This window comes from Ursus maritimus, unplaced genomic scaffold (assembly GCF_017311325.1).
Source record: "Ursus maritimus isolate PB19 unplaced genomic scaffold, ASM1731132v1 scaffold_12, whole genome shotgun sequence".
Lineage (NCBI taxonomy): Eukaryota > Metazoa > Chordata > Mammalia > Carnivora > Ursidae > Ursus > Ursus maritimus.
The window spans coordinates 2,984,120-2,996,684 of record NW_024423564.1 but is presented as its reverse complement, the minus strand read 5'-3'; the positions used below and the strand labels follow the sequence as shown (position 1 = coordinate 2,996,684).

The 12,565-nt window shown below is 36.4% G+C and overlaps 1 protein-coding gene across 1 annotated transcript in view; it reads left to right on the top strand.

The window, feature by feature from the left end:
* Nucleotides 1-12,565, top strand: part of VPS45 (vacuolar protein sorting 45 homolog) — a 62,742-nt gene that overhangs the window by 12,472 nt on the left and 37,705 nt on the right. The window contains exons 8-13 of the mRNA XM_008695734.2: nt 1,089-1,223; nt 1,675-1,788; nt 2,192-2,359; nt 10,595-10,753; nt 10,967-11,074; nt 11,885-12,006. Of these exons, the coding sequence (XP_008693956.1) occupies nt 1,089-1,223; nt 1,675-1,788; nt 2,192-2,359; nt 10,595-10,753; nt 10,967-11,074; nt 11,885-12,006 (806 nt within the window). The remainder of the gene's footprint in view (nt 1-1,088; nt 1,224-1,674; nt 1,789-2,191; nt 2,360-10,594; nt 10,754-10,966; nt 11,075-11,884; nt 12,007-12,565) is intronic.

The following is a 12,565-nucleotide window of genomic DNA, read 5'->3' as shown; positions in this document are numbered from 1 at the left end:
GTATTTTAGGAAATGAAGCACCTTCTTTTATAACCTTAAGTTCTTTCTTTCTTTCTTTCTTTCTTTCTTTCTTTCTTTCTTTCTTTCTTTTGTTTTTTAAGATTTTATTTATTTGACAGAGAGAGAGACAGTGAGAGAAGGAACACAAGTGGGGGGGAGTGGGAGAGGGGGAAGCAGGCCTCCCGCTAAGCAGGGAGCCTGATTCCAGGCTCGATACCAGGACCCTGGGGTCACCACCTGAGCCGAAGGCAGACACTTAACGACTGAGCCACCCAGGCGCCCCACCTTAAGTTCTTTCTTAATAAATCTAGATTGCTTAAGATGAAGTAAAAGTATATAAATATTTCTAGCATTTGGATTCTAGATTTAGAAGGTAATTTGCTGGAAAATACTTAGTTGTGTATAATGGACCTATGACTAAAAGGAACCCATTCTCCGTGAATGGTGAGAAGGCAAAATTTGGGGTTTCTCCATTCCATTTTCACCAAATAAGTTCACATTTTAAAAGAATGGAAACCAATCCTTCCACACAATTCGTATTAAGGAAAAATATGAAATAAAATGGATTCAGAGGCAAAGTTTCTGAATATGTGTGTTTTGATCAACTCACAAGATTTGTTTCTGATAATATTAGTGTTCCCAGGATAAATATAGCACCACTCAGATCTGCAAGAGCACACTTCTCATGCTGCAGAAAACCACAGAAGCGTACAGGAAATGGTACAGCTTGTAACTGCAATACCAATATAGCCCTATCTGTGAAGCCAAAAATATACTCTTAATTCACAGGCAAAAACTGGAGCTAATGATAGATCTAATTTGTTTTCTTTCTATCAGGAATATTAATCTTGCTGCCCGTCTTCCGAAAGTGTAAAATGTAAAAGTATTTTGACTTTTAGCTTAACCAATTACAATGAGTCTTAATGCTTAGTAGAACACAAAATATTAATAAAACTTAAACTAAATTAAGAACCTCTATGTAAAGAAGACTAGTTGCTAAGAATGTTACCAGTTTTTGTTTTCCTGAACATTTACTATTTCCATGTTTTGTCAGTTACCAATTTTTTTTGTCATAATTCTTCATTTAGTGGACATATCAGGCCATGGTCCACGAACTACTGGGCATAAACAACAACCGGATTGATCTTTCCAGAGTGCCGGGAATCAGTAAAGACTTAAGAGAGGTGGTCCTATCTGCTGAAAACGACGAATTCTATGCTAACGTAGGTGGTTAAATTTTTTTTAAATTGTTTTAGTTATTTTTATGTAAGAAGGCCAGTACTGATTGACTTGTTTGAATGAGAACAGATACGGGACTTCATGTGGAAGGATGATAGGGGCATCCTGTAGATAAACTGCATCTCAAGAGAAGGCAGAAGTCTTGGATTCTGACCCTTTAACAGTTTTTTTTTTCTTCAGAGACATCACATATTTAGCTTTGTACTTTCAAAATTAGAACCCAATTTATTTACTTCCTTCCCTTCTGTAGCCCTTTGTGAGAATAGTAATGGTATTCATCACCAGTGTCCTGGCCAATGTCCAGATTTGGTCATTACAATGGAATTTTCTTGCCCTTCAATTCTGCCTTCAGGATTCTTTTTCACTACTTCTTTTATGAAATGGTCTGAAAGTCAGACTCATTGATAGAACTGTTTCCAACTTCCTTTTTCACAGAATATGTACCTGAACTTTGCTGAGATTGGTAGCAATATAAAGAATCTCATGGAAGACTTTCAGAAGAAGAAACCAAAAGAACAGCAAAAACTAGAATCAATAGCAGACATGAAGGTAAATTGAACATGTTCATGGATGACTAACATGCAAGACTTTGGAACTATTCATGTAAGCAACATTTCTGGACTATTCTCAGTCTGATTTCTGCCTTGATTCATTTTGTTTGGTTTGAAATAATTTTCTGTACTATTTCTCTTTAGGAAACAATATAGTGAAAACTTCATAACAAGCTATGTGCTTCTTTCCATTCTTCAGTCACATTTGGACTATTTAAAGAGTCAGTCTACTGACATGTACCAGTTCTTCACTTTTTGAGCAGAAACAAAATGCCATGGGATTGAAAGTTGTAGGTCCCTTAGTCTGGGCAGAACAATTCTTGCTTATTTTTTCCCTTCATGCATGTCTGTCCTTGGTCAGGAAATAACAGAACCCCCAATTGCTGTTTTTCCCACTGCAGGCCTTCGTTGAGAATTACCCACAGTTTAAGAAGATGTCTGGGACTGTATCAAAGCATGTGACAGTGGTTGGAGAGCTGTCTCGGTTGGTCAGTGAGCGGAATCTGCTGGAGGTTTCAGAAGTTGAGCAAGAACTGGCCTGTCAAAATGACCATTCTAGTGCTCTCCAGGTATCTATTCAGTCCAATTTGATGAGCACCTACTATGTGTAAGGCACTGTGCCAGGCAGAGCAAGAGATACAAAGGCAAGTAATCCTTCTTCACCAACATGGAATTTATAATCTAACAAGGAGTTGAGACAAGAACACAGATTAATTTTATTTAAGATAGATACAAGAACCACAGAAGAAGAATAATGTGCAATAGCAAAGGGTTCAGGCAGTTAACTGAGTATGTAGGAGGGCATCCTAGTTGACTAGGGAGAATAATAGACTAAAATGAGAAGATCTGGATTTTAACCACTTGCCACCTACTGGCTTTGTGACCTGGAGCTATTGGCTTAATTTCTGAGCCAGTTTCCTCATCTCTAAAATAGGCGTAATGATATTTAGTTCACAGTGTTGTAAGGAAGATTTTAAAGGTACAATATACATTAAAATGCATTATCTAAGTTATCTAATTTTTTTTTATTATTGAACACCTGTTCTTCATTCCATGAACATGTAAATGCCTGCTACATGTACATTGTGCTATAAGGATCCAGAGGTATGAAGAAGAAAAAGATACCATCCTTTTCCTCCAAGAGCTCGCACTATATAGTTAAGGAAGAGAGAAATTTAAACCAGGAATTACCATGCTATAAGTGCTATTATACTAGAGGTATTTACAAAGGAATATGGAAATACAGAGGAAGGACAACTGTTTCCCCTAAGGATGAAGCTTCTTAAAGAAGATGACATTAGATTTGGGACTGGACAAACAAGGAGGAGGGCACCAAACAAAGTAGAAGTGCACCAACCAGAGAGAAGAGGGGAAATTCTTGGCAGAGAGAATGCAGGCATGGAGATGTGAGGGGAGAAAAATTAGGGAACAGAGAATACTGCAGTGTAGCTAGTGCAGGGTACAAGATGAAGAATGGTCTTAGATAAGCCAGAAAGACAGCCTGGGGCCTGATTGTGGCCGTTGAAAGGATATTGGGCTTTAATCTTAAAATGTTGAGAGCTACCAGAGCATTTTAGAAGAAAAGGGACATAATCAGACCCTGGCCTCAAGAAATTTACAGCTTTGTTGAAGGGACAAAACTAAAACACAAGAAACACTTAAGCGGTGTTTCAAGGTAATATTTAATTAAGTCAGAATTATGATGCTGACTATAATTAGACTTGAGGTTATTAGGGACAGTTCCTTAGAGAAGGTGATATTAAGATGGACCATCAAGAATGAATAGAATCTGGGGGAGGATTTTAGTCAAGGATTTCAGCAAAAGCAAAGAGGCAGAAGTATGCAGAAAATAATAAACAGTGTGACCTGTTGGAGAGTGGGTGTGGAAGAGAAATAGGAGATAAAATTGAATTGGTAAACAGGAACCAGTTTATGAAAAAGCTTGTAAGAGGAATTTGCACTTGCTGAGATAAGCAGAGAGATCCATTGTAGGGCCATATGTAGAAAGTCGATATGATGAAAGCAGTATTTAAGGAGATTTAATCTAGTAAGGATGCTTTAGAGGTGAAAAAACTGAAGTTAGGCTAGAAGACTCACAGTGATAGTACTAAAAATGTACAGTAAGGGCAAATCTGAGAGACCGTTCAAAGGAAGAAAACAATTTAGCAACGGATTGTATATAAGGATAACAAGACAACAAATCCAATAATTGCAAGGTTCCGAAGAAATGACAGTGTGGTATTACTGGCAGTAAGTCACTTGGGAATGAGAGTCCTTTGGGAGGTAGCCATTTCTAAGGCACTCACCACAAAAAAGGCATTTCCTTATTAATAGGACCCTATATTCTACAACTTAGTCTCTTTCTTTCCCTGCTGCAATTCTACTTGACTTTATAAAATAAAGCCAGCATGGTATAATGGAAACAACACAGGCTTTGGACCCAGACTGTCCTGGCTTTTATCCTGTCTCTACGTACCAAAGTTTTTTTTTTTGAGGAAAAAAAAATTACTTATTTTGCCCAAGCCTCAGGGATAAAGATTTCAGACTTTTATTAGATTGTTACCAGGATCCAGTGAGGTATGTAAAATGCTTCACATATGATAGGTGCTTCGTAAATGTTGGTTCCCTTCCTCTAAGCATAATGCTTTGAATATATGGTACAACTAACTAAAACAAAGAAATCCACCCACCTGGGGTTGCTCTAGTTATAGAGAGGTCTTTACTGGGATTTAGAATTTGTTACTTTTTTTTTTTTAAGATTTTATTTATTCATTTGACACAGAGAAAGGCAGCGAGAGAGGGAACACAAGCAGGGGGAATGGGAGAGGGAGAAGCAGGCTTCCCGCTGAGCAGGGAGCCCGATGAGGGGCTCGATCCCAGAACGCTGGGATCATGACCTGAGCTGAAGGCAGACGCCTAACGACTGAGCCACCCAGGCGCCCCAAGAATTTGTTACTTTTTAATGTTTATTAAGATTTCCTCTGAAAACACCATCAGTTTGAAAATCATGAAGATTATATTTGCTTTATATTTATGAAAAGTACTTCTGTCATCACTTTGAATTTTATCCCAGTGTTCTTAAATCCTTTCAAAGAACTTTTAGGCTGATTTTATTATTTTTTGAATCTATTGAATTCTAATTCTTAAATAGATGTTATAAGTACTTGGTGAAAGAGGTATGTAGTAAAAACTAAGTCGTTACTAGTCTCACATGCCAATCCTTACAGTTATTCTGTATATGTGCATGTCTGTGTGAGTGTGTGTGTCTCTCTCTCTCTTTCTCACTTTTAAAAATTCAAATGATATACATACTGTACACATAGTTCTGCATTTTGCTTTTTCACTTAACCCTGTATCTCAGAGACTTTCCAGATCAGAACCTAAACACTCATTCTTTTTAATCGCTAAGTGGTATTCCTTTGTAAAGATCTATCACAATTTGTCTAACTTGACCAACTTAATTGAAACAGTACTTACTAATAACAGTTTGCAATTGTTTTGTGGGCCTAATAGAAGTATTTCTATGAAAACTTTTAATTTTTCCAAGAAAATAAATTTTCTTTCCTTATTAAATAAAAACTAAATTTTGTCCTGTGATTAAATGTAAATTTCCTTCTGTTTCTTTATCATTTTGTTTTTCCCTTTGAAACAATAGAACCAAACTTAACCACTAGCCAGTTTTAGTATCTTTATTTGTATCTCTCTACCATATAGAAATCAGTTAGACAAGGTTACTATAATTCCTTGCCTGAAACCTTATTTCTTCTTCACTTTAAAAGAAAAAAATAGGTACTTTACAATATGAATTCCATTTGTGATCCACTTTATATTTTAAAAAGTTATCCTTTGGAGGTTTTCTTGCCCACGTTATTAGAGTTTTACAGTGAGCAGTTGATTTGGACTCCCCCACCATAAAGGATTTCTTTGGCAACATGATTTAAATAGTCTATAAAGGGACCTTTTGTTTGATAATGAGTACATGCCAGGGGCCTGACCCCTAGATGGGTTATAGCATTCCTTGGCTTGACCTTAAGATGATAATACGTCATGAAGTAATGAATTGAGGTTTTTGAATAGAGATGGCGTTTGCTTTATTGAATAGTAACTATATCATGATGAAGGGAAAAAAATTCATATATTGCTAAAAACCTATAAATTGCTTCCACTTCTAACCAGTTATCCTACAGGCTAACTAAAATTTGATTTAGAAGAATTTTCACTAGAACCAAACTGCAATGTACTATCATTAAAACGTTATCTACAGTGTTGGAAAAGACTCATTTGATTAGTGAGGAAGATTTTTTTTTTCATACCATGAAGAGAAATATCTTCAGAAAGTAAGCAGTTTTCCCCCCATTGTGTGTCCTATCATAACTTTTAATTTAGAAGGAAGAACTAGTTTATTTTTATATTCTTCTTTCCTGACCTTGGGTAAAAGACCTCAAACCATCCTATTCAAGATATTTAGTAAAGACTCAATAAATACTTGTTAGAAAAATGAAGAGGAGGAGTTCCGTGTGAAGCAGTATAGAGGAGTAGCTAAGGGCTTGGGACTTTGTTGGCTTGGGTTTGAAAATTGTAACCACTCTTAGTCTCTTTGTCTGTAAAATGGGGAAAAAATCACAGTACTCACCTTAAAGATTTTTGTGAGGGTGCAATGAGCTAGCACATGTAAAGCACTTAATATTCAGTAAGTAATGACTGTCACATTATCCATATTATTATTTGATGATACATTCTGCTTTCTTTATGACATCCAGGACAGTTTTCTAATCTACTCATCACCTCAGATCTCTCTCTCCCTGATTTCAGAAGGGTTTTCTCCTTCTCATTAAAATCATAAGAAAATTGTTTGGGACATGTTGAGGTGACAATTTTACTTTCACCAATTAAGAATAAAAATGATCATTTTCTCTCTAAACCAACATTTAGCCAGTGTTTCAGACGGTGTTGACCAGCAGAAGACCTACAGCAAAGTTAAATTTTATGTTGACTAGTCATTAAGGAAAAGAATACTGACTCAGATGTATTTACCAGTCAGTGGAATTGGGTCCTGCCTACTTTCTATCATTTTTCCTAGATAAGCTCTTTATAGTCCCACAACGCTGTTCTCTCAAACTGTTAGACTCATTTCTTATCATATCGGCATGTTGAAGGCTTCTGCCAATTTCATCTTGCTATTCTAATCTGCTGACTTACAATGCTATTCATTGGTGATTTTACTACATTAATGTGATAGCAGATAACAAGTTAGAGTTCCTGTTCTTTAAGTTAAATTAAAACAAAAAATAAAAACTATTTTTAGTTGCTGACTTCATCTGTAATTTATACTATGGTGTAACTAAGTCATTATAAAAATTTGTTCTTGCTGTGCTCCTTCATCATAGTTTTGGTAGAAGAAAACAGAAAAGTAGCCCAAAACAATGAAGTATCTTTAAGTATCAGAAAAGAATTGTTTTTTAATTGATGCTTTTGAGTGAACATTAGCTCCTTTTAAAACTTGACCTTCAGAGATAGTGTTTTTGCTTTTCTTTTCCTATTCCTTGATTAGGCCTATATGAGTGTTAGAATTCAGTGATTCATTTGAATCCTATCTTCTTAAGGGGACGATAGTTTTCTTTCAAAGCTCTTTACTCAGCCCCTGTTATGTGAAATATACTTTTCTCTCTTAAAAGTCTCAAGGCTTATGGAAAATTTAATAAGAAAAGAGAAACCAGAAGTTCATGATGTAATTCATTCATATTTCCAACATATAAATACCACCATATAGGAGATACCTGCTGTGTAATTAGAAGTCTCTCAGATTGTTTTCTCCTCTTCTCTGGTTAGTACCCTGGAATCTCAACATAACATATGCCCCTGTCGGTCAAGTTGATGAGTCAAATAGCCATGAGTGAAATGTTCAAAATTAAGTCAGAGGATAACATGGGATCTAGGCAGACAAAAATGCCCTTCTTCTCCAAGGACTTACATAGCTGAAAATAACAAAGAACTCAGCTTGTACCTACATGTTTCCTTTCATGAGGAAATAGATTAGCCTAGCTAATCTGACCTGACCTGAGTCATGGGTTGGGTCCTAAGGGATCAAAAGTAAGCAATGTAATCTACTCAAAGTAATCCTGGATCAGATCTGGGCCACATCCTCAAGGGAGAGCTAAGAGTGAAGCCAGGGATCTCAATACCAGCACCAGATCTCAAGGAAGAGAAGTGAATTCTTAAATCGGAAAGAACCAGGAGTCAAGATGTAAGTGAAAGTAGTTAGAAAGGGAGCAAGTAGGAAGGGTACAGGCTGATTGGGGCAGTCTTTGTCCCTGTACCAGTTTTGTGGTTTTATAATTACTTGAGAATCTCAAATTTGCCAAAAAATATAGAAATTGAGTAGATATAAGGTAAAAAGAGAGTGATCCCAAGGGAAGGAATTGAAACATTGTGCCTATAAAAAAAAAAAAAAAAAAAAAGGCAACAGAGATCCCAGATGGATGTTTTAAATTTAGGCTAGTTGATTGAGAGACATAGGAAATAGGGTATTCTTACTTGATAATAATTTGTACTCCGAAATTTCTTCATATTATGGTAGAAACTAGTGGCAAATTTGAACAGATACTCTAAATAGTCTGTATTCTGTGATTGCTCTGGAAAGGGTACTGCAAAAGAAAAAATGTAAGGAAATTCTTATGACTGCAGGGTTTAAATCTAAAGAAGAGAAATGTCTTCCCTTTTGATTCCTTAAAGATGATGCTAGTGAAATATTCACCCAGAAAAGCAACAGTAGAAACCCTACCCAGAGAACTTCCTACTTGAGAGCCACCCAGGAGGTTCCCCATGTCATCATAGTCCTCTTTGGTGTGAACAGAAGAGTTCTTAAACATTAGGCCTGGTTGTTGTGAAGTATTGAAAAGATAAGGTATGTGAAAGCGTCTTATAAGTTGTGAAGTTCCATTTCGATGTATGTCCTCAGAATCTAGTGCCCTCCAAGGCTCTTGCCAGTCTTTCAACCCAACCCATTTCTTTCTCTGATTTCCATATTCCTGTTAAGAGCATCTCCTCTTTTAGTCTCCCAAACTAAGGCTAACACTTACTGATTCTTTAGGGCCTTTTGCAAATGTCACCTTCTTCATGAAGTCTTTCTTGATTCCTCAGCAACCAGATGTACTTTTCTTCACTCTGTGTCCCCTTCTCCACATTGCGCTGATTCTCAGTTTCTGTTTCTTGTTTTGGTTTTTGCATACATAAGTTTCTGTTATAATACCACATATGTTTTCCTGAAAAACCTCCCATTCTGCAAAATCATGTACTAAAAATAAACAAGTATTATGGGAAAATAGGATTACAAGCAAGTCACTTAAAATCCACGTAACTAAAAAAATCTATATAACTTTGTAATCAAAGCCCTAATAAAAATAGTGACAATCCTAATAAAAAATATTAGCACAGTTCAATCTCCACAGGCATTTGCACCTAGAAATTTACTCAGTTCATCCTTTGAACCCTCCTCATTCCTGGGGCTCACATTTTATTCTTCAAGATGTAAGGTCAGAAAAACTTTTGCTTCTCATACAAACTAGTTTCACCAAAATGAAAAATACGATATGGGGATATCAGTCCGTTTTTGGCTGTCATTTTGTTTGCTTTTTAACTCAGAGAAATATCTTTGCATCCTTTTCACTTGCACTTGCCCTTTCCCCAGATAGCTTAATACAGTGGAAAATACAACAGTTCTTAAAGCTGCAAAACCAGCTACTCCTTGCAGAAAACTCTTGTGTAGGTTTTACGTCCTTTTTTCTTAACATAGTGTCAAAGCTTCCTCAAGAGGAAGCTTGATCCTATTCCCTTCTTAATACTAACATGCTGGAAAAACTACGTATATAAATCATTATACCTTCTGTGTTAAACTGACACCATTCCCATGTTTAGTGATTTCATAAAGTGCATTCAAGAAATGTGCTTTGTAGCAGAATAGGCTGTAATTGTTTTATTTCCCTTTACCTCCTTGTCTGTGAACTCACTGAGAACAGAAACTGTGTCTAATTCACCTTTGTATCCCCTCCAGTGCCTGGCATAGTGCCTTATGCTTTGAGGGGGATTACAAAGTAATTCTTGGCTTGAATTAATTTGTTCTGCGTAATAAACATAAATATGTACTATGGGGAAGTTCTTTAATGTGAAGATTGACAAAACCTAATGATTTTGTCCAGCTTCCTTTGCTTTCAGTACCTGCCCTCTTAAGATCGCAAGTGTTCATTTTAGAGATGATGTGCTTTACATACTCCTATCTCTAAAAGCCATGTGGAAACATACTGTTACATCTGATGCTGCTTGGAGATTAAGCCCAGTCCTCCTACATAAAATTCTACCAACTTGTCTCCGTTTCACTGGTCAGTCACTAACGCTAAGCAATAATTTTGCAAGTCAGTGGGTCAGTTCTGTTGTGTGCTGTGTTGATTGAAATGGTGGAAATAGTATATGTTCCTTGATTCAGCAAGGAAACTGCAACCTTTCCCAAATGAGACCATAGGCCATCTCATCAAAGGAAAGAAAGAAGGAACTATCCATGGTTAAATTCATTTTTGTCCTAAAGCAATTGCAATGGGAATTCTTTTTCCTTATTTAATTCTTGTCTTAGGCAAAGCCATTTAATTTTCTCTAGCTGAAACAATTGCTAAACCTATAACCTGCACATTGCCATAGTAGTAATCTTAGTCATGAACTCAGATTCATCACTGCCATCCAATAATTATTAGACCTAAGATGTTATACATCACTCAGGTGAAGAGGGGATAAATACCAGCTCTTTCTTTTTTCAGAATGTGAAGAGGCTCCTGCAGAACCCGAAAGTGACAGAGTTTGACGCTGCCCGCCTGGTGATGCTTTATGCCTTACATTATGAGCGACACAGCAGCAATAGCCTGCCAGGACTAATGCTGGACCTCAGGAATAAAGGCGTTTCTGAGAAATATCGAAAGGTAACCAAATTTGTATATTAATCCCACCAGACAGCTAGCAACTCTATTATTATATTCTTAGCTCTGACAAATGAGAAATTATACTGCTTTTACTTACAGAAGCATATAATTCTGTCCTCTCATGTCTTCATTTCCTTAATAAAGGTATTTTCTTATGAAATGAGTTTCCTGATCCCCAAGCAATAAGAGGTGGTTTCTCTTTTTTCCTAATAGCTCGTGTCTGCAGTGGTTGAATATGGTGGTAAACGGGTTAGAGGAAGTGACCTCTTCAGCCCTAAAGATGCTGTGGCTATTACCAAACAGTTCCTCAAAGGATTGAAGGTATGGCGTGTCCTCTATACTTTCCTAAGTGAGAAACAGTGGAAGCCCCTGTGGCTGAGAGTGAATAAGTAAGATCTTCAAAGTAACTTCAGCATTCCTGCTGATTTAGTACTATGTCAGGTAAAAGAAATAAAGCAGACATCCCCCCAAAAGCTTTTTCTTCAAACGCTTTCTGTATTGGAGCAGCATCAGCATTGGACCAAACAGCTGAACAGGGAATAACAGAATATTTCCAGGAAATACCCCAGAGTAAAACACGGACAGTTCTGTAAGTTATAGCTGTTTTACTCCATTTGTTTATCACTTAAGATTTGTTTGGTAGTTTTTCTTTGAAGGAAATTTAAGCAAACAACTGTAGATCTTTTAAAAAGCACTATTTTCTTAAAATGGTAAAAAATAAAATTAGTTTTAATCTGCAAACCTTTCTTATGTTTCCTGAAATGTTTCCATTTTCCTGAGTATTTCTAGACTCCTTTTCTACATGGTCTTTTCCTCTTATTTGCTCTATCATATAACATTTTCACAAAAGAATAAGAATCACTGAAAAGATGATAAAGGATTTAAGCAATTCCATTTTCAAAATTCTTTTATAATAGCTATAGCTAGGCTTAAATTACAAAGTATTTTTATGAGAGTAGAACATTTCTAATTGATGAAAAGAAATGTTTAAATTATTTAACCGTAAAATTCCCATTTGAATGTATCCCATGAAATCCCTGTTGAGTGCATGTCCTTTTCTGATGAGTATCATTAACTGTTACATTGCAAGTTTCCCAAAAATTATACAAGAATCATCTTCCCCTTTCTTAGGGAGTAGAAAATGTGTATACTCAACATCAGCCTTTCGTACATGAGACCCTGGACCAGCTCATCAAAGGAAAGCTTAAGGAAAATGTGTACCCTTATCTAGGCCCCAGCACACTCAGAGACAGGTAAGATAACCAAGATATTAATAATAAAAACCAGAAACACTAAGAAAGTTGGAAACGTGGAGTGTTGTAAGAGACAGCAACTAAGATGATATTGCTCTACTCCTCCTTCCCCTGTTGTTTCAGTTCTGAGATTCTTTTGGTTTTACATGTGTCAGGGTTAGATATAAATTCATCTGCTAAGCCTGCAAGATTATTTCTTTTGGAATAAAGAAACAGGTGTTTTGAAGTATCCCAGATACTTGTATTCTGTCCTTTGGTATCAGATGAATTCGCTTATGCCATTTAAGGTTCAGTTCCATGGCATTTAACATTTGGAGTTTCAAACATTAAAGCCAAAAATAGATTTGCTTCTTGGTTGCCATCCAGAGCAGGTTGTTACTATTTTTGGTGAGTATTGGACTTTGCCAAATGTGGCCAGCATACAAACTGAGACCTAATTAACAGAGGCTATTTGTTACACAGAAGCAAAGGATAGCTTGCTTTGTGGGTATTAACCAAAGGAAGCAATTAATCATCATTTTAATCCGGTGGTCTATTAGTTTTAATAAAAACAAAACTC